The sequence below is a fragment of the Cherax quadricarinatus genome, chromosome 97, assembly GCF_038502225.1.
Source record: "Cherax quadricarinatus isolate ZL_2023a chromosome 97, ASM3850222v1, whole genome shotgun sequence".
In the NCBI taxonomy this organism is placed as follows: domain Eukaryota; kingdom Metazoa; phylum Arthropoda; class Malacostraca; order Decapoda; family Parastacidae; genus Cherax; species Cherax quadricarinatus.
In genome coordinates, this window is record NC_091388.1 from 12,292,720 (window position 1) to 12,313,519 (window position 20,800).

General features: G+C 39.7%; 1 protein-coding gene across 3 annotated transcripts in view; it reads left to right on the forward strand.

Moving 5' to 3' along the window:
- The window catches only part of LOC128704992 (cysteine protease ATG4D), a 77,531-nt gene extending 57,020 nt beyond the window's left edge, over positions 1 to 20,511 (forward strand). For 2 of the 3 annotated variants that reach the window (XM_070105223.1, XM_070105224.1), the window contains 4 exons: positions 2,519 to 2,595; positions 13,160 to 13,705; positions 17,171 to 17,367; positions 18,589 to 20,511. In XM_070105223.1, coding sequence (XP_069961324.1) covers positions 2,519 to 2,595; positions 13,160 to 13,705; positions 17,171 to 17,367; positions 18,589 to 18,765 — 997 coding nt within the window. In that variant the 3' untranslated portion in view covers positions 18,766 to 20,511. Of the gene's footprint in view, positions 1 to 2,518; positions 2,596 to 13,159; positions 13,706 to 16,317; positions 16,451 to 17,170; positions 17,368 to 18,588 lie in introns of those variants that run through there. The other variant, XR_011394755.1, reaches the window with a different exon arrangement.
- The last annotated feature ends 289 nt before the right edge of the window (positions 20,512 to 20,800 follow it).

The window sequence follows — 20,800 nt, forward strand, 5'->3', positions numbered from 1 at the left end:
CAGTGATGTTCATAGTGCCTGGGAACCTCCCCACAGCCCACTTAAATTTTCCTTTTGTGCGGTCACAAAAAAAGTTTGATGTAGCTTTTTGAATTTTGGATAAGGGATACTTAGCCTGTAATAATAATAATAATAATAATAATACATTTTTTTTTTTTACAAGTCGGCCATCTCCCACTGAGGCAGGGTGACCCAAAAAGAAAGAAAATCCCCAAAAAGAAAATACTTTCATCATCATTCAACACTTTCACCTCACTCACACATACTCATTCAATAATTCACTCTTAAGAGCTTTTTCCAGGCATGACTAAAAAAAATTTCCCTAGGAGATAAACCTAACTTGGGCTACAGTGTATTGCTGGTACAAATATCCACACTCTGAAGGAGGGAAGTGTAGTGTAGAGACACCTGTGAAGGAGGGAAGTGTAGTGTAGAGACACCTGTGAAGGAGGGAAGTGTAGTGTAGGCACACCTGTGAAGGAGGGAAGTGTAGTGTAGAGACACCTGTGAAGGAGGGAAGTGTAGTGTAGAGACACCTGTGAAGGAGGGAAGTGTAGTGTAGGCACACCTGTGAAGGAGGGAAGTGTAGTGTAGGCACACCTGTGAAGGAGGGAAGTATAGTGTAGGCACACCTGTGAAGGAGGGAAATGTAGTGTAGGCACACCTCTGGCAAGATGAAGTGAGTGATGGTGAAGGTGTTTCTTCTTTTTAGGGTCTCGTACATTAGCGGGAGACTGATGGTTTGTTGAAAACAAAAACGTATGAACTTCAATCCAGTTTTGCCTATTTGCTGGGTGTTCTTGACAAAGATAAACCTACACAAAGATAGGCCTACACAATTATAAAATGATACAGTAATTGAATGTTGTTTAAAAAATATTTTTGAAAATATCAACACTTGATAAAGAAATAAGACTGAAGGTAGTGGATAAGATTAAAACAAAAGCTGATATACGTGAAGGTTTAGTTTGTGGTTATGGAACCCAAAATGTATATGAAACTAAGTACAGTGGACCCCCGGTTAACGATATTTTTTCATTCCAGTAGTATGTTCAGGTGCCAGTACTGACCGAATTTGTTCCCATAAGGAATATTGTGAAGTAGATTAGTCCATTTCAGACCCCCAAACATACACGTACAAACGCACTTACATAAATACACTTACATAATTGGTCGCATTGGGAGGTGATCGTTAAGGGGGGGTCCACTCTAGTAGTTAGACTCATTGTTTGAAGTTCCTAATTATTACAAAGTGCTGAGATGCATAAATGCCTTAATTCTGTCATGAGAACTGATCACTTATGTAGACAGGTCAGATGGGTCCATTCCTGCAAAAGAAAGTTACAATAAGTAGATTGTAAAGATAGCATTTGAAAAGTAAAATAAGGTATAGTAAGGTATAGTAACTATGGTAGGAGCTAAGGAACTGTGCGTGGTGATGGTTTGTTGTTATGGGCATACAAGCAGGAGAGAGCCTGGCTTACTGTTGTGTATCCAGGCTGGAAGGAACTGCCCCACTCTACCTCTGTGAGTGTCCAGGAGCTAACATTTGTGATTAATTAATATTTGATGTTGTAACCATTATATCCAAAGTGGCTACAGTGTATCAACATTCTGGGTTAAGGCCACAAGGGAGACAGGAGTAATAATTGTTTCAGATGAGACCATGTAAATAGGTACCATGTATTGTACTGGTCAGGCTCCGACTAGAGTAGGTATCTCTTGCTATGAATGGGAAGACTGCGCCAGAATGCTGAACGTGTACAAATTGTAATTACCTAACTTTATAATGTTATTGTTGTAATATTGGTTTAAATAGCTTGTTAACTGTGAGGATAGATGAACGGGTTTTCAGAGACTGAAGGACTAATCATGAATGTAAGTACAGTATTCCACCTAGACCTTATAAGACATTATTAAGGTAACGTACACTAGATCAGATAGTGAGAACCATAACAACAACTTAAAAATGTGTAACAATTTACAGATAATGTGTGAATCCCAGGAGGAAGAAGTGAGAGAGAAAGTGAGAGTTAACAAAGGATGGTATGACGTCATATTAGGGAAATCACAGGAACAAAAAGCCATGTATCATGTTAAAACCCATGTTTCTCTTTTTATGTTTTTAAGTATATATTGTTAATCAGCATAAAAATATTACTCCTGGGGTATTATAAGCAAATTTGAAAATATTCCCAAAAATGTTTAAAAATGCTGAACTATAGATGACAGAGTGGAAGGAGTGACAGTGGATGATGAAAGAGTGGAAGGAGTGACAGTGGATGATGAAAGAGTGGAAGGAGTGACAGTGGATGATGAAAGAGTGGAAGGAGTGACAGTGGATGATGAAAGAGTGGAAGGAGTGACAGTGGATGATGAAAGAGTGGAAGGAGTGACAGTGGATGATGAAAGAGTGGAAGGGGTCACAGTGGATGAAGAAACGAGAAATAGATTAAAAAAAAAAAATGCATTAGAGGCATAAAAAGTAATGGCAAATGAATGATTTTTTGCCTTTCAGAGATGCTGTTGAAATGGGCTCCAAGTACATTCCTGATTTACAAAGAATCTGCATCTATGTTGCCCAGGATTGTGCCGGTGAGTCACACCATACTGTCTTTGCAGAAGCCTGCAGATATGACAGTGAGATGTCACTCTAAACAGCAGATATCCCAAACCTCTGTTGTAAAGTGCAGACATTGTGCTTCACACCTCCAGGACTCAAGTTCAGCTAAACAGTTTCCCTGAATCCCTTCACAAACTATTTTTTCCTGCTCACACTGCATCAGCTCATCAGGTCCCAGAAAATGTTTGTCTCCACCCCTAATATGCTCACACATGTCTGCTGTATGTCCATGCCCCTTGTACACAAAACCTTTTTTTTATTATTATTATTAACACACTGGCCGATTCCCACCAAGGCAGGGTGGCCCGAAAAAGAAGAAATTTCACCATCATTCACTCCATCACTGTCTTGCCAGAAGGGTGCTTTACACTACAGTTTTTAAACTGCAACATTAACACCCCTCCTTCAGAGTGCAGACACTGTACTTCCCATCTCCAGGACTCAAGTCCGGCCTGCCGGTTTCCCTGAATCCCTTTATAAATGTTACTTTGCTCACACTCCAACAGCACGTCAAGTATTAAAAACCATTTGTCTCCATTCACTCCTATCAAACACGCTCGCGCATGCTTGCTGGAAGTCCAAGCCCCTCACACACAAAACCTCCTTTACCCCCTCCCTCCAACCTTTCCTAGGCCGACCCCTACCCCGCCTTCCTTCCACTACAGACTGATCCACTCTTGAAGTCATTCTGTTTCGCTCTATTCTCTCTACATGTCCGAACCACCTCAACAACCCTTCCTCAGCCCTCTGGACAACAGTTTTGGTAATCCCGCACCTCCTCCTAACTTCCAAACTACGAATTCTCTGCATTTTATTCACACCACACATTGCCCTCAGTCATGACATCTCCACTGCCTCCAGCCTTCTCCTCGCTGCAACATTCATCACCCATGCTTCACACCCATATAAGAGCGTTGGTAAAACTATACTCTCATACATTCCCCTCTTTGCCTCCAAGGACAAAGTTCTTTGTCTCCACAGACTCCTAAGTGCACCACTCAGCCTTTTCCCCTCATCAATTCTATGATTCACCTCATCTTTCATAGACCCATCCGCTGACATGTCCACTCCCAAATATCTGAATACATTCACCTCCTCCATACTCTCTCCCTCTAATTCATCCTTTCCTAGGACAACCCCTTCCCGTCCTCCCCTCTACTGCAGATTGTTAAAAATGTAGTTTGTCGTTGTTACAAGTAAAGATGGTAAGTGTCTCATAGCTAACTAAGATTAGTTATGTAAGTGTCACACCATTGTTGTACCACATTATTTATTATTTAAAAAATTCTAATTACTGGTACTTATTTTAGTCATTTTGTTGCACTATGAAATGTTTGAATGTCTGTTAGTTTGAAATGTTGTTATGACATTTATTGATTATTGTGGAGAAAATGTGTAGATGTAATTTTGGAATAATCTTATTATCAAACATTTGTTCCCTCATGGAAAAAGTACAAGATATACTAAATGATAACTTAAAATATTAATTGTTAGTATAGAGAATGAGGATGTTAATTAACACTGTCTAGAAATATTTTTTGTTACTGCTGGACATAGTAGAATTTTTTTTTTTTTCTCAACAAGTCGGCCGTCTCCCACCGAGGCAGGGTGACCCAAAAAAGAAAGAAAATCCCCTAAAAGAAAATACTTTCATCATCATTCAACACTTTCACCTCACTCACACATTATCACTGTTTTTGCAGAGGTGCTCAGAATACAACAGTTTAGAAGCATATACGTATAAAGATACACAACATATCCCTCCAAACTGCCAATATCCCAAACCTCTCCTTTAAAGTGCAGGCATTGTACTTCCCATTTCCAGGACTCAAGTCCGGCTATATGAAAATATGTTGGCAGATATTGTCAAGTATTAAGGTTGAAGGCTCATAATTTCGGCCAATTGTTTTATTTTTCAACCGATTTTTTTATTTTTGGTGTACGTTTAGAGGTGCATATGTAGAAGAATGCGACAAAGTTTCAATATGATTGGCCAACAAACAACAGAGAAAAAAATATTTACTGACTTTTGATATATGGCAGCATGCCGTGACAAATTGGCACTACAAGTGGCACTTCCGACAATCCCTACTGTTAGAATACGTCTAACACGACTTTTGGGTGCACATCTTTCATCTAATATATCTTATTATCATGGTAAAAAAAATACATTTGATAGACTTTTTGGCATTCACCAAAATATCTGCCTTTTACCCCCACAAAATCAAAAATATTTGAGATATTCCAAGAAAAGAAGCAGCAAATAGTCAAACACACTTTGTTTTATATTGTCTGTGAAAATAATTTCAATACAATCATTAATAATGGCGTAGTACAGCGAAATAAGTGAATAAGTTACTTCCGAGATATTGGCCTGGAACGCCGGCCGGCCTGCCGTCTCAAAAAAAAAAAAAAAGTTTTTTTCGCAAAAATTGTGTTTGTTTTGGTGGTTTTCTTAGTAAACTGATGTTCTAGTGCAGTTATCCTCTTCAAAACACCGTTTTCTATCACTCAAAGACCAAAGAATATGACATGGAGACGAGGAGTAACTCATTTACATTGAAATATTGCTTATGGACTCTCGCCATATTATGGCCTATTTTATTCAGTCTAGAGTATATAACATGTTTGTATGTTATTTATAGTGTTTATTATATCATATTAGATAAATTCTGATAGATAAATAAGCCGTACAGTTGATATAAAGCGTAATAATGAAGTGATTTCTCCTGGCTCTCTCTGGACCGGGAATTCTGCCGGTGTTCCCAGGTGCTTCCTGATTGGCTAGAAGTCTATTGATAAGCTCCAACTACTCTTATATGATGCCAAATAGTCAATTATTATTCTAGAAAGAATAATGCAAGGAAAAGCGATAAAAAACAAGGAAAAAATTCCAAAAAAATATATGGGCTGACAGCAGACGTGCTACCCACACCGCCGTCACCATACCTGATGTAAATGACTATAATTTCTTGTAGAAATGTCGTAGAACATTGTTTCTTGTACCATTGTGTTGCCAAAGAGTTAAGCTATTTTTCTATATGAATAACTCAATTTCCATAATTTTTCGATATTTTTTTCCAAAGCGCGCGAAATTGTCGGGGTGTGGCATTATGTCACTCTCATTGAAATTATATGACTCTCATTGTAATCCATCATTGTGATTTAAAGTTGGTTATGTCTATAGAATATTTGTGTTATGCTAGTTCTAGTATTAATCCTTCAACTGTGTCCTACATACCAGTACACAGGTGCTGGTACTGTGTCTGACATGTTAGTACACAGGTGCTGGTACTGTGTCTTGACATACTAGTACATAGGTGCTGGTACTTTGTCTGATATGCTAGTACACAGGTGCTGGTACTGTGTCTGATATGCTAGTACACAGGTGCTGGTACTGTGTCTTGACATACTAGTACATAGGTGCTGGTACTGTGTCTGACATGCTATTACACAGGTGCTGATACTGTGTCTGACATACTAGTACACATCATGTTTTGTACCCACAGATCTGCCTCCTGCCAATATTTTTGTTTCAGCACAACTGTCTTCTTCCATTTACTTGTACATTTAAAATAAAAATCAAAGTCCAGCAGAGTCCACACAATGTATCATGGTTGACTAGTCAGGTGATGACTGTCCAACATACTAGTGTGGCCCACTAGCTCAAAGGTAAACAAAGGAACCACCAGCTTCCCTACCAATAGGGTGTGCAAGTGGCTCAAAGATGACTTATTCAATCCAAAATTATTACAATTTTATGATAATATCGATGGAATTCAGCCACAAAGCACACTAGTTATATAACCCAGTAAAGTCAGACTGTGAATAATTTCCATGTTTTGTTGAGTATAAAATAATTGTAGTATTATAAATATTCATTGTACAGTGAGTGCAAGAAAAATCTATACATGTCCAACACTAAAACAATATATATACACAAAATATTGGTGCAATCATCTCACGTGGGTTTCCGCCATAGGAAAAGCGTGACGATGTAGTGTACTGGAGCCCGTCTTCTTCCATTGTTCTCCACCATGCCATGCGTCAGAGGTCGGTGAGGAAGGAGGCCTGCTGTGTCGTTTCTCAGTGCCCCTTTTTTCACTCGACCGTGAATTTTGCCACGCTATATCTCCTCTCCAAGTGGTCAGAATGGGTCAGACTAAACTTTCAGTTGCAGAGAAGACCCGTGCACTTACCGTATTAGAGCAAGGAGTGTCTGTGATATGCGTAGCCACAGACCCGAAGGTGACGAGTATGGCAAGTTACAACCTCAGGAAAGCAGCAGCTGCCTCACTCCCACCTGTTTTTTTCTTGAGGTCTGCAGCTGTTATGGCAGGATCTGATAACACTTGCCTCTTCAGATAAGATCCTGAAGTATTTGTAGTAAGGGCCAAGTGCTTGATATACAAGGGACTTTATTTGAAAGCTGTAAATGTTGTATTACTAGGAACATAACATAAGAAAGGAGGAACACTGCAGCAGGCGGCCTGGCCCATGTGAGGCAGGTCCAAGTCACCTCCTGGCTTAAACTAATGATCCACCTAGTCAGGTCAGGTCACATTCATTTAAGCTGGTCAGGTTCATCTCGCACCTCCCTACACCCACTATGCATTTATCTAACCTATTTTTAAAACTATACAACGTCTTAGCTTCTATGACGGTACTCAGGATTTGTTCCACTCGTGCACAACTCTATTACCAAACCAGTGCTTTCCTATAGCCTTCCTGAATTTGAATTTTTCCAACTTAAAACCATTGCTGCGAGTCCTGTCTTGGCTAGATATTTTTAGCATGCTATTTATGGTAGTAGGTTGGTAGACAGCAACCACCCAGGGAGGTACTACCGTCCTGCCAAGTGAGTGTAAAACGAAGCCTGTGATTGTTTTACATGATGGTAGGATTGCTGATGTCTTTTGTCTGTCTCATAAATATGCAAGATTACAGGTACGTCTTGCTACTTCTACTTACACTTAGGTCACACTACACATACATGTACACATTTATTTATACACACTCATCTGAGTTTTCTTTGATTTTATCTTAATAGTTCTTGGTCTTATTAATTTTCCTTTTATATCCATGGGGAAGTGGAATAAGAATCTTTCCTCCGTAAGCCATGCGTGTTGTAAAAGTCAACTAAAATGCCGGGAACAATGGGCTAGTAACCCCTTTTCCTGTAAAGATTACTAAAAAGAATAAGAAGAAGAAAATTGTCAAAGTGGGAAGTCTGAATGTGCGTGGATGTTGTGCAGATGATAAGAAAGAGATGATTGTGGATGTTATGAATGAGAAGAAGCTGGATGTCCTGGCTTTAAGTGAAACAAAGCTGAAGGGGGTGGGAGAGTTTCAGTGGAGAGGAATAAATGGGATTAGGTCAGGGGTTTCAAATAGAGTTAGAGCTAAAGAAGGAGTAGCAATAATGTTGAAGGATAAGTTATGGCAGGAAAAGAGGGACTATAAATGTATTAATTCAAGGATTATGTGGAGTAAAATAAAGATTGGATGTGAAAAGTGGGTTATAATAAGCGTGTATGCACCTGGAGAAGAGAGAAGTGTAGAGGAGAGAGAGAGATTTTGGGAAATGTTGAGTGAATGCGTGGGGAGTTTTGAATCAAGTGTGAGAGTAATGGTGGTTGGGGATTTCAATGCTAAAGTGGGTAAAAATGTTATGGAAGGAGTAGTAGGTAAATTTGGGGTGCCAGGGGTAAATGTAAATGGGGAGCCTTTAATTGAGCTATGTGTAGAAAGAAATTTGGTAATAAGTAATACATATTTTATGAAAAAGAGGATAAATAAATATACAAGGTATGATGTAGCACGTAATGAAAGTAATTTATTAGATTATGTATTGGTGGATAAAAGGTTGATGGGTAGGCTCCAGGATGTACATGTTTATAGAGGGGCAACTGATATATCGGATCATTATTTAGTTGTAGCTACAGTTAGAGTAAGAGGTAGATGGGAAAAGAGGAAGGTGGCAACAACAAGTAAGAGGGAGGTGAAAGTGTATAAACTAAGGGAGGAGGAAGTTCGGGTGAGATATAAGCGACTATTGGCAGAAAGGTGGGCTAGTGCAAAGATGAGTAGTGGGGGGGTTGAAGAGGGTTGGAATAGTTTTAAAAATGCAGTATTAGAATGTGGGGCAGAAGTTTGTGGTTATAGGAGGGTGGGGGCAGGAGGAAAGAGGAGTGATTGGTGGAATGATGAAGTAAAGGGTGTGATTAAAGAGAAAAAGGTAGCTTATGAGAGGTTTTTACAAAGCAGAAGTGTTATAAGAAGAGCAGAGTATATGGAGAGTAAAAGAAAGGTAAAGAGAGTGGTGAGAGAGTGCAAAAGGAGAGCAGATGATAGAGTGGGAGAGGCACTGTCAAGAAATTTTAATGAAAATAAGAAAAAATTTTGGAGTGAGTTAAACAAGTTAAGAAAGCCTAGGGAAAATATGGATTTGTCAGTTAAAAACAGAGTAGGGGAGTTAGTAGATGGGGAGATGGAGGTATTGGGTAGATGGCGAGAATATTTTGAGGAACTTTTAAATGTTAAGGAAGAAACAGAGGCAGTAATTTCATGCACTGGTCAGGGAGGTATACCATCTTTTAGGAGTGAAGAAGAGCAGAATGTAAGTGTGGGGGAGGTACGTGAGGCATTACGTAAAATGAAAGGGGGTAAAGCAGCTGGAACTGATGGGATCATGACAGAAATGTTAAAAGCAGGGGGGGATATAGTGTTGGAGTGGTTGGTACTTTTGTTTAATAAATGTATGAAAGAGGGGAAGGTACCTAGGGATTGGCAGAGAGCATGTATAGTCCCTTTATATAAAGGGAAAGGGGACAAAAGAGACTGTAAAAATTATAGAGGAATAAGTTTACTGAGTATACCAGGAAAAGTGTACGGTAGGGTTATAATTGAAAGAATTAGAGGTAAGACAGAATGTAGGATTGCGGATGAGCAAGGAGGTTTTAGAGTGGGTAGGGGATGTGTAGATCAGGTGTTTACATTGAAGCATATATGTGAACAGTATTTAGATAAAGATAGGGAAGTTTTTATTGCATTTATGGATTTAGAAAAGGCATATGATAGAGTGGATAGAGGAGCAATGTGGCAGATGTTGCAAGTATATGGAATAGGTGGTAAGTTATTAAATGCTGTAAAGAGTTTTTATGAGGATAGTGAGGCTCAGGTTAGGGTGTGTAGAAGAGAGGGAGACTACTTCCCGGTAAAAGTAGGTCTTAGACAGGGATGTGTGATGTCACCATGGTTGTTTAATATATTTATAGATGGGGTTGTAAAGGAAGTAAATGCTAGGGTGTTTGGGAGAGGGGTGGGATTAAATTATGGGGAATCAAATTCAAAATGGGAATTGACACAGTTACTTTTTGCTGATGATACTGTGCTTATGGGAGATTCTAAAGAAAAATTGCAAAGGTTAGTGGATGAGTTTGGGAATGTGTGTAAAGGTAGAAAGTTGAAAGTGAACATAGAAAAGAGTAAGGTGATGAGGGTGTCAAATGATTTAGATAAAGAAAAATTGGATATCAAATTGGGAAGGAGGAGTATGGAAGAAGTGAATGTTTTCAGATACTTAGGAGTTGACGTGTCAGCGGATGGATTTATGAACGATGAGGTTAATCATAGAATTGATGAGGGAAAAAAGGTGAGTGGTGCGTTGAGGTATATGTGGAGTCAAAAAACGTTATCTATGGAGGCAAAGAAGGGAATGTATGAAAGTATAGTAGTACCAACACTCTTATATGGGTGTGAAGCTTGGGTGGTAAATGCAGCAGCGAGGAGACGGTTGGAGGCAGTGGAGATGTCCTGTTTAAGGGCAATGTGTGGTGTAAATATTATGCAGAAAATTCGGAGTGTGGAAATTAGGAGAAGGTGTGGAGTTAATAAAAGTATTAGTCAGAGGGCAGAAGAGGGGTTGTTGAGGTGGTTTGGTCATTTAGAGAGAATGGATCAAAGTAGAATGACATGGAAAGCATATAAATCTGTAGGGGAAGGAAGGCGGGGTAGGGGTCGTCCTCGAAAGGGTTGGAGAGAGGGGGTAAAGGAGGTTTTGTGGGTAAGGGGCTTGGACTTCCAGCAAGCGTGCGTGAGCGTGTTAGATAGGAGTGAATGGAGACGAATGGTACTTGGGACCTGACGATCTGTTGGAGTGTGAGCAGGGTAATATTTAGTGAAGGGATTCGGGGAAACCGGTTATTTTCATATAGTCGGACTTGAGTCCTGGAAATGGGAAGTACAATGCCTGCACTTTAAAGGAGGGGTTTGGGATATTGGCAGTTTGGAGGGATATGTTGTGTATCTTTATATGTGTATGCTTCTATACTGTTGTATTCTGAGCGCCTCTGCAAAAACAGTGATAATGTGCGAGTGTGGTGAAAGTGTTGAATGATGATGAAAGTATTTTCTTTTTGGGGATTTTCTTTCTTTTTTGGGTCACCCTGCCTCGGTGGGAGACGGCCGACTTGTTTAAAAAAAAAAAAAAAAAAAAAAAAAAAAAATTATAATCCATTTATTTATTCCTGTTTTCCATTTATGCGCATCAGTCATATCACCCCTAATTCTACACATTTCTAGAGGGTGCAGATTCAGGGCCCTCAGTCTATCCTCATAGACTGAGGGCCCTGATTCTGTATTACTAGGCCTGTCTGTAAACATTGTATTAGTAGGACTGTTTAGGTGAGTGTAATGTTGGTGCAGCTTTTGTTGACTTGTTGTAAATAGTGATGTATTGGCTTGTTTGGGAGCAAATGTATTATTGGCTTTGTTTTTGAGGCAATGTATTATTTTAGTTTGCTGCATAGAAGAATTGGCTTGAATGGCTGTTGGAGTGTGAGCACGGCGGTGGTATTTTGTGAAGGGATACAGGAAGAGCAGTTAGTTGGACTTGAGTCCTGGAGGTGAGATGTACAATTCCTACACTCTAAAGGAGGGATCTGGAATATTTGCTGTTGAGAGTGACATTTAAACTGTTGTATCTGTCCACCTCTGGCAAGACAGTGATAGTGTGAATGATGGTGACAGTGTTTCTTTTTTGGGTCTCCCTCTCTTGGTGGGAGATGGCCAGTGTGTGAGTTTATTAGCCTAATTCTGATGTTTTATATTAGCTAGGTGAGTGTTGTTGTATTATATGTGTTATCTAACTTTTTGGGTACCAACACCAGTTTGTGTTTTATCTGAAGACTCTGAGGATGATGGATATTTAGTGTGTTGTGTCCTGTTTCATTTTTAAAAGTCATTGTTTGTTGTAGAAGTTTGCAGTTTCTTTAGGAATATTGTTTGTGTTAATTCAGTCAAGTAAATTAGGGTGAATGCATTAAAAATTTGTTTACAGAGGTGACACAGTTGTGAGACAACAAAACATTGTGTGTTGTGAAGAAAACACCTTTGTTATGTGAAGCATTCTTGGCAGATAAATTAGACACTTATGGAAATGTTTCACCACACAGTGGCTTCATCAGTCCAGTACAGAGAATAGTGAAGATCAAAAAGAGTTAATCAGTCCCTGGGTCTGAGTTGCTATAATGGACCGATTACATCGAATTCAGACTGAAGGACCGATTACCTCAAACTCCTCCTTTTGATCTTCACCATGGACTGATGAAGCCACCGTGTGGTGAAACATTTCTGCAATAAATACCTAAGTGTTGTACATGTGTCTGATTTATCAACTTGTTGGTTCTTTGGACCATTTATCTAAATTTTATTAGTTTGAAAGTATTCATTAATTTTTTTGCTTGTTCTCTGAGTATACAGTGGACCCCCGGTTTACGATCACCTCCCAATGCGACCAATTATGTAAGTGCGTTTGTACGTGTATGTTTGGGGGTCTGAAATGGACTAATCTAATTCACAATATTCCTTATGGGAACAAATTCGGTCAGTACTGGCACCTGAACATACTTCTGGAATGAAAAAATATTGTAAACCGGGGGTCCACTGTATAGCAGGAGGCCACTAGCCCCTGAATATAGCAGGCCACTGTCCCCAGAATATAGCAGGCCACTAGCCCCAGAATATAGCAGGCCACTGTCCCCTGAATATAGCAGGCCACTGTCCCCAGTATATAGCAGGCCACTAGCCCCTGAATATAGCAGGCCACTGTCCCCAGAATATAGCAGGCCACTGTCCCCAGAATATAGCAGGCCACTAGCCCCTGAATATAGCAGGCCACTAGCCCCAGAATATAGCAGGCCACTAGCCCCAGAATATAGCAGGCCACTGTCCCCAGAATATAGCAGGCCACTAGCCCCAGAATATAGCAGGCCACTGTCCCCAGAATATAGCAGGCCACTAGCCCCAGAATATAGCAGGCCACTAGCCCCAGAATATAGCAGGCCACTAGCCCCAGAATATAGCAGGCCACTAGCCACTGAGAGTAGGAAATTCTCCTAAGTTTGATGGTAAGCTTCAACTGTGAATGTAGTAGCAAGTCACTGCTTTAATGTATAGTAGTACTAGTTGCTCAATGTTGTTATTTGATTCAAGAAGCATTGCACAATGTTTTTTACACAGTCTCTTGTTTTGCAGTTTATATTCAAGATGTGTTGGATCTTTGCTTTACTTCATGTGTGTGCAACAAAGGGAATCTGATCAAGTTGGCCAAAGATATTCACCTCAAACCAGGTAGTAGCAGCAGTCTGTATCCTGATGAACGATCACTGGCAGCCATGGATCTTGCACCTTCACACACATTGAAAAAAGACACCAAAGCAAGTGAAGCAAAATACTACTGTAATGAAAAACCAGGACAAAACGACGATGGACGGAGTGCCGCTGAAGTGTCGATAAATGGGAGGAAGAGCACGAAGGAGTCCCAGAAAGAGACGTCAAGCGACACGCACGATAAATCGAGTACAGACGAAGAGAAGAAATTAGGGAGCGGACATTCGAAGGAACCATGTGCAGTGTGTGACAACTGGAGATCAGTGCTGATAATGGTGCCTGTTAGACTAGGTGGTGAAGCTTTAAACCCTATTTATGCTCCCTGTTTATATTCCCTATTCACTCACGAACTTTGCGTTGGCATTATTGGAGGACGACCCAAACACTCGCTGTACTTTGTTGGATTCCAAGGTACAGTGCAAATTATAACTTTAAAATGAAAAGTTTATTGTATGCATTATTTACTTTTATGGATATTGAATGTTTTGTCAATTTATTTTTTGAACAAGGGATTTGATGAGTCAGGCTTGAGTCATGGAGGTGGGAAGTACTACTACAGTGCCTGCACTCTGACTCATGGGTGAAGATTGATGAGTCGCTTGAAATAAATGGTATAAAATACTGACACAATGGAAATATAAACACTTGAGCAGTATAATGTGATCCTTTATTGACAACGTTTCGCCCACACAGTGGTCTTTATCGAGTCACAAACAGATCTACCTGGGTGAAATATACGTGAGTATTTATAGGATAAGAATGCTGGGTCAGGTGGAGAATGGTGCACGTGACAATCTTGTAAGGAATTCCTGTGTTCAACATTGAAATTTACACACCCATTTAATCAACTACATGAACGCAATACTTATTGCCAGAGAAGATAACACTCGATACCAAAAAATCCTGGAATCATCACTTATCTGTACATTCAACAACTTGAAGAAGCACAATGGCTTCTATAACATAGCTGAACCCCTTGCCAAGAAACTTGTTCATTGCTATCCCACATAAGAATCGAGGAACACTGCAGAAGGTCTACTCATATACTTATCCAGTCTCTCTTTAAAGCTGCTTAAGGTTCTAGAATCTGTGACTCTACTTGGAAGATTGCCACATGCAGCATTCTCCACCTGACCCAGCATTCTTATCCTATAAATACTCACGTATGTTTCACCCAGGTAGATCTGTTTGTGACTTGATAAAGCCCACTGTGGGTGAAACGTTGTCAATAAAGGATCACATTATACTGCTTAAGTGTTTACATTTCCATTTATGAGTCAGGCTTAAGTCCTGGAGGTGGAAAGTACTACAGTGCCTGCACTCTGACCGATGGGTGACGATTGACGAGTCAGGTTTGAGTCGTGGAGGTGGGAAATACAGTGCTTGCACTCTGATGGGCTGCAGTTTTGAAACATTGTATCGGCATGCCTGTGGCAATACAGCGATGGAGCGAGTCACGATAGGAGTGTTTCTTCTTTTTTGGGTTGCCCTTCCTCGGTGGTAAACAGGCAACGTGCTAAAAAATGTAGATCAAGTGAATATCTTGATGTTAGTTGAAATGAGTCTTGAACTAGTATTAAAGGTAGAGAAATGAATGATTAATAGAATCATGAGTGTTGTGAGTGTTTGTGGGAACATTGCAAGTAGTCAGAGTCAGTTGAAGTTATCACTGGGCATAATACAATAGTATGTTGTGAAATCCACATTTGTAATATAGACCCTTTTCATGACTTTTGTGTTCTTGAATATAAAGCTTAACTTGACATTTAGGGATTATTTTGAAATGCTTAAAGTGTGGCTGGCTGCCTTTAATGTATAACATGAGTCTACTTAGTAGCAAGTGGACCAGGAGGAAGTTTATAGTCGTGAGGTGTTGATAACTAGATTGAGGAGAACCAAACTGTTTACTTGATGTAACAGTTAGTACACAGTTGGTACACCATCGTTTAACGCAGTTTCTGACATGTTTTGATTATAATACAATTGAAGAATTGTGGTATATATTTGTGTGATACTCAGTAAAATTAATTTGACACGATTAGTGGGAGGGGGAAAAAATTTTAGGCACATTGCTGTGGGATACGTACCATCCTCTGCTAGGAGTTTATATATACATGTATTTATTTTTTTTTTTTGCCAAATTTTAAATCTGGCAAGCAATCATGGCACCCAGTAGGCATACAAGTGTTGCTGAAGGTGGCATGAAAAGTTTTCAGCGTTTAAGTCTTAGAATTAACGAAGAAAATAGAGATATTGGACGAGATAAACTGTGGCTGTAATGAAGTATCTCTTTGTCCACATAAAAACAATGAGGTAAATATGTATGTGTGTGATGACTGACTGATTTACTGACTGACTTAGTGACCTGACTGACTTACTGACTTGACTGATTGACTGACTTGACTGACTTACTGACTTGACTGACTTACTGACTTGACTGATTGACTGACTTACTGACTTGACTGATTGACTGACTTACTGACTTGACTGATTGACTGACTTGACTGACTTACTGACTTGACCAACTTACAGACTTGACTGATTGACTGACTTGACTGACTTACTGACTTGACTGACTTACTGGCTTGAGTGACTTACTGACTTACTGGCTTGACTGACTTACTGGCTTGACTGACTTACTGGCTTGACTGACTTACTGGCTTGACTGACTTACTGGCTTGACTGACTTACTGACTTGACTGACTTACTGGCTTGACTGACTTACTGGCTTGACTGACTTACTGGCTTGACTGACTTACTGGCTTGACTGACTGACTGACTTACTGACTTGACTGACTTACTGACTTGACTGACTTACTGACTTGACTGACTTACTGGCTTAACTGACTTACTGGCTTGACTGACTTACTGGCTTGACTGACTTACTGGCTTGACTGACTTACTGACTTAAAGCTAGAATTTTTCACTGAAGAGAACCCTGAAACAGCATCTAGAGCAGATGATGTATTACCATCATTTGTATAATGAACTTCAGGGTAAAATAGAACAGAAATCCATTACAGAATTTATGCACACTCACGTACAACCATTGGCTTCAGTACCAGTACCTCTACCATCCACCTCAGCCCAGTAGGGCCACAACATAACTCTCCACTCTCTACAATCATCCACAAACACCAGCACCCACAATTTAAGGTAAGAAATATACTATTATTTTTGTTGCATTTGTAATCTTAAGCTGTAAAAACAACATAATGCATCACATTGAGCTACAATTACATATTCACTTTTAGTTTTGTAAGATCTAGAGGTCTAGAAAAAAAGTTGTTTGGCTTTTGTGGGGCTCCCAGGAATGTAACCCTATTTTTCCCACAAGTTCTTCAGTTTGTCTAACACGATTTTAACTAAAACGGCATTTTGAGTAACGTAACTACGTACTGTGTTAAACGATGGTCTGCCGTACACTGTACTTGTGTAACATTTGTTGAGTACACAAAGTACATTATTGCTCAAGAAGGATCGCTCCTCATGTGGTATGTTGCTGGTGTTGTGTAGGGACTGTGATTGAGATAAGTATCTTTTCTTGACTATTGGGGGCAGTGTGGCATTTATTTTGTGAAGGGATTCAGGAGAACCAGTTAGTTGGACTTGAGTCCTGGAGGTGGAAAGTACAGTGCCTGCACTCTAAAGGAGAGGGTTTGGGGTGATTACCGTTTAGAGGGACATCTAAACTGTCGTATCTACATTCCTGTGGCAAGACAGTGATTGTGTAAGTGATGGTGAAGGTGTTTCTGTTTTGGGTCACCCTGCCTAGGTGGGAGACTGTCAGTATGTTTAATAGAAAAAAAAAATAAAAAAAATTAAATATTGCTAAATGCTTTTTTAATGATTGTCAATGACTTTATAATTTTACAGAAGATTCATTGATCCACCTGGACCCCCACCTGTGTCAAGATGCTGTGATGGTGACACAGTCCAATTTCAACTTGTCATCATACCATTGCTGTTCCCCTCGCAAGATGGCACTCTCTCGCATGGACCCCTCAGCAACTCTGGGCTTCTACTGCCACTCAAGAATGGATTTTTTACGACTAATGGAGGAAATTCCAGAAGTAAGTCTCGCCTAACTGGGCTTAATTATTACCCAGAGTTTCACTATATGTGTATATATATAATTGACTGATTATTTGTGTTTGAATAAGCAGAATTTTAGGGTAATTAAGTCATTGAGTATTAATGAGTTTATATTATTACTAATGTCATAGAGGTCAATAGGTTATGCATATATTAGGTGCTGTGAAATAGTTGGCTAATTAGAATGAACAAAATATATAGGCTTATATAATCACCTAGTTGAAGGTGTCTTCCTGCAAGTACTCTCCTTGAGAGGCCATACGCTGATCCCAGTAACTCTGCCACTCGTCAAACCATTTCTGGAAGCATTGTTTCTAAGAGCATGTGTCACAGCCTGAGAGTGTACTTGAATATACTCCATGTGGTTAAAATGCTGCCCCTTGAGTGTCATTTGTTTTTTCTGGGAAGAGAGGGAGGTGAGATGGGCCAGATATAGGGAGTAGGGAGGGTGGAGGAGGATCAGTGTGAGGGCCAGATATAGAGAGTAGGGAGGGTGGGGGATGATGACTGTGAGGGGCCAGATATAGAGAGTAGGGAGGGTGGGGGATGATGATTGTGAGGTGCCAGATATAGAGAGTAGGGAGGGTGGGAGATGATGACTGTGAGGGCCCAGATATAGAGAGTAGGGGGATGATGATTGTGAGGGGCCAGATATAGAGAGTAGGGAGGGTGGGGGATGATGCTTGTGAGGGCCCAGATATAGAGAGTAGGGAAGGTAGGGGGATGATGATTGTGAGGGGCCAGATATAGAGAGTAGGGAGGGTGGGGGATGATGCTTGTGAGGGGCCAGATATAGAGAGTAGGGAGGGTGGGAGATGATGACTGTGAGGGCCCAGATATAGAGAGTAGGGGGATGATGATTGTGAGGGGCCAGATATAGAGAGTAGGGAGGGTGGGGGTATGATCACTGTTGTGTTGTACACTACACAGTTAATCTCCACATAGGAGAAAGAAACTTACGACAGTGTTTCAGTCTGACTCGGATCATTGACTGAACCAGTCACTAGTCCACATACACGTACATAATATCGACGTTGCACTGCGGCTACGTTGAACATTCATATTTGACTTAGATTTTCGACTTGAGATAGTTTCATTGGAACATAATCCCATTGTAAGTCAAGTATGAATTGCACATTCATGTAACATCATTGATGAGTAGTGTCATGTGTTTATTGCATACACTTGTTTTGTTGCAGCTCATTACACCCAAGCAGCCCGGCTTTGAATATCCAATATTTGAATTCGTCGACGGCCGGTGCGAAGACAGCGACGCTTGCACTCGACAAGTGAGCACCGAGGACGAGATGGCTGCATGTTTACCGGGAGATACTCCACTACTTCCTCAGGACTCGGAAGAATTTGTGTTCCTCTGATGATGATGATTGTCATCATCATCATCATTATCATCTACCCTACCAGGCTAATGTAGTGTAATAATATATAAACAGTAGTGAACAGTGTTGGACATTATTACTGACAACAATAGTAAATTAATGAATGACTGTGTTGCACTTTGCCACAAAGTGAAACGTTCAGACCATTTTTGTTGCATTATTGATTCAATAAAATTTTTTATCCTAAATAAAAAATAAAAATTACTTTTAGTCAATGATAATGATGATATAGTGTACTGAAGATGGAAGGTAAGTAGTATAAGTAACATATAGAAATGTTGTGGAATAAATTGTAATTTTGAAGGTAATAGTTTGAAATGTAGGCAGAAATGAATGTCCAAAATGTAAAGAAAGGATAATTAGAAAGTTTTAATATGAATGTATTTTGATATATTTTCATGGAGATTGGCATTATGTATGTATAGAGGGGGTTTATCAATATTGTTCTCGAGTGTCGCGACATGTATACTGTGTCCGTCCTTACGTACGAAGGTCACTCGTATGTATTCACTCTGATTTGTCGTGTGAAAATTTATTGTGTCCTTTACTTTTGTGAATAATTTTTGCTTATGGTGTGCACATGTCCTTCACAACAATATGTTTGACCTCTGGCTTATAGTGGTGGGTGATCCTTGCAGGTTTAGTGCTCTCCAAGAATGTAAAAATAATTTAGGTAGTGATGAACTAATATCTTAGTAGAGAGAATATTAATTAACGCTATACTTTACAAACATAAGTGTCTTATACTTGAGTATCTTATAATTGCTTTAGACCTCAAGCAAAGTTTGATCAGCTAACTAACTAACTCTGCCGACCGTGCTCGTCAAGCAGCTCGGACGAGAATCTCGGACTTGATGGCGAGTCGCAGCCATGTGCACCAGTCTGTTATTGTGGATATATTATTTGCTTAACATTTTATCTGCACAAAAATGTTGAAGTACTGAAGTTAATCAACTTTGGCTAATGAAAATCTCTGTTAGTAGAGAAATTTTATTGCAGTTAAGTGAGACAACTGTGTAAGTATGTTGACAGAATACTGTGTTTTGTGGTGGGTTAAGATGACTGGTGTATATGATGTAGGTATTGAATGAAAGTGCAATGTTAATAGAGGTGGTGTGATGAAGGAGGAAGAGGAAGAAGAGGAAGAAGGGGAGGGAGCAACAGCAAATTCTTTACTCTTGTTCCCTCTCAAAGATACATGCTTATAGGCATGTATCTTTTTTTTAAGGGTTCATTTGGATCCCTTACCTCAAAAGGGTTATATAAAGATGCATGCCTATAGGCTTGTGTCTGGGTGAATAATATACATGCCTATAGGCTTCTGTGTGGGTGAATGATATACATGTCTATAGGCTTGTGTCTAGATGATTAATATACATGCCTATAAACTTGTGTCTGGGTTAGTAGTAGATGTACGGTGCCTATAGGCTTGTTTCTGAGTTAATAATAAAGAAATGCCTGTACGATTGTGTCTAGGTTAACGGTAATAACGCCTAACGTTTATCTCGGGATTAAGAATACTCTGACGGCTACAGTCATGGAGACGAGACGAGAGAAATATTTCTGGTAGTACTAAATCAGAATAGGAATCCAGTCAAACTATTATAGTATAGATTTATTTTATTTATTGACTCGGTGTATAAAGGTCACTTGTTATTTATTTTAAAGTAGAAAGTCTGTAAAGAAAGGATTGTAAAGTGTTTTATTAAAATTAACTAGTTTTTATGTGAGAGTATTATTTGTATGGAGAGAGACGTCCTTGTATGTATGGTAGACGCATGTCCTTGTATGTATGGTAGACGCATGTCCTTGTATGTATGGTAGACACGTCCTTGTATGTATGGTAGACGCATGTCCTTGTATGTATGGTAGACGTATGTCCTTGTATGTATGGTAGATGCATGTCCTTGTATGTATGGTAGACACATGTCCTTGTATGTATGGTAGACACATGTCCTTGTATGTATGGTAGATGCATGTCCTTGTATGTATGGTAGACACATGTCCTTGTATG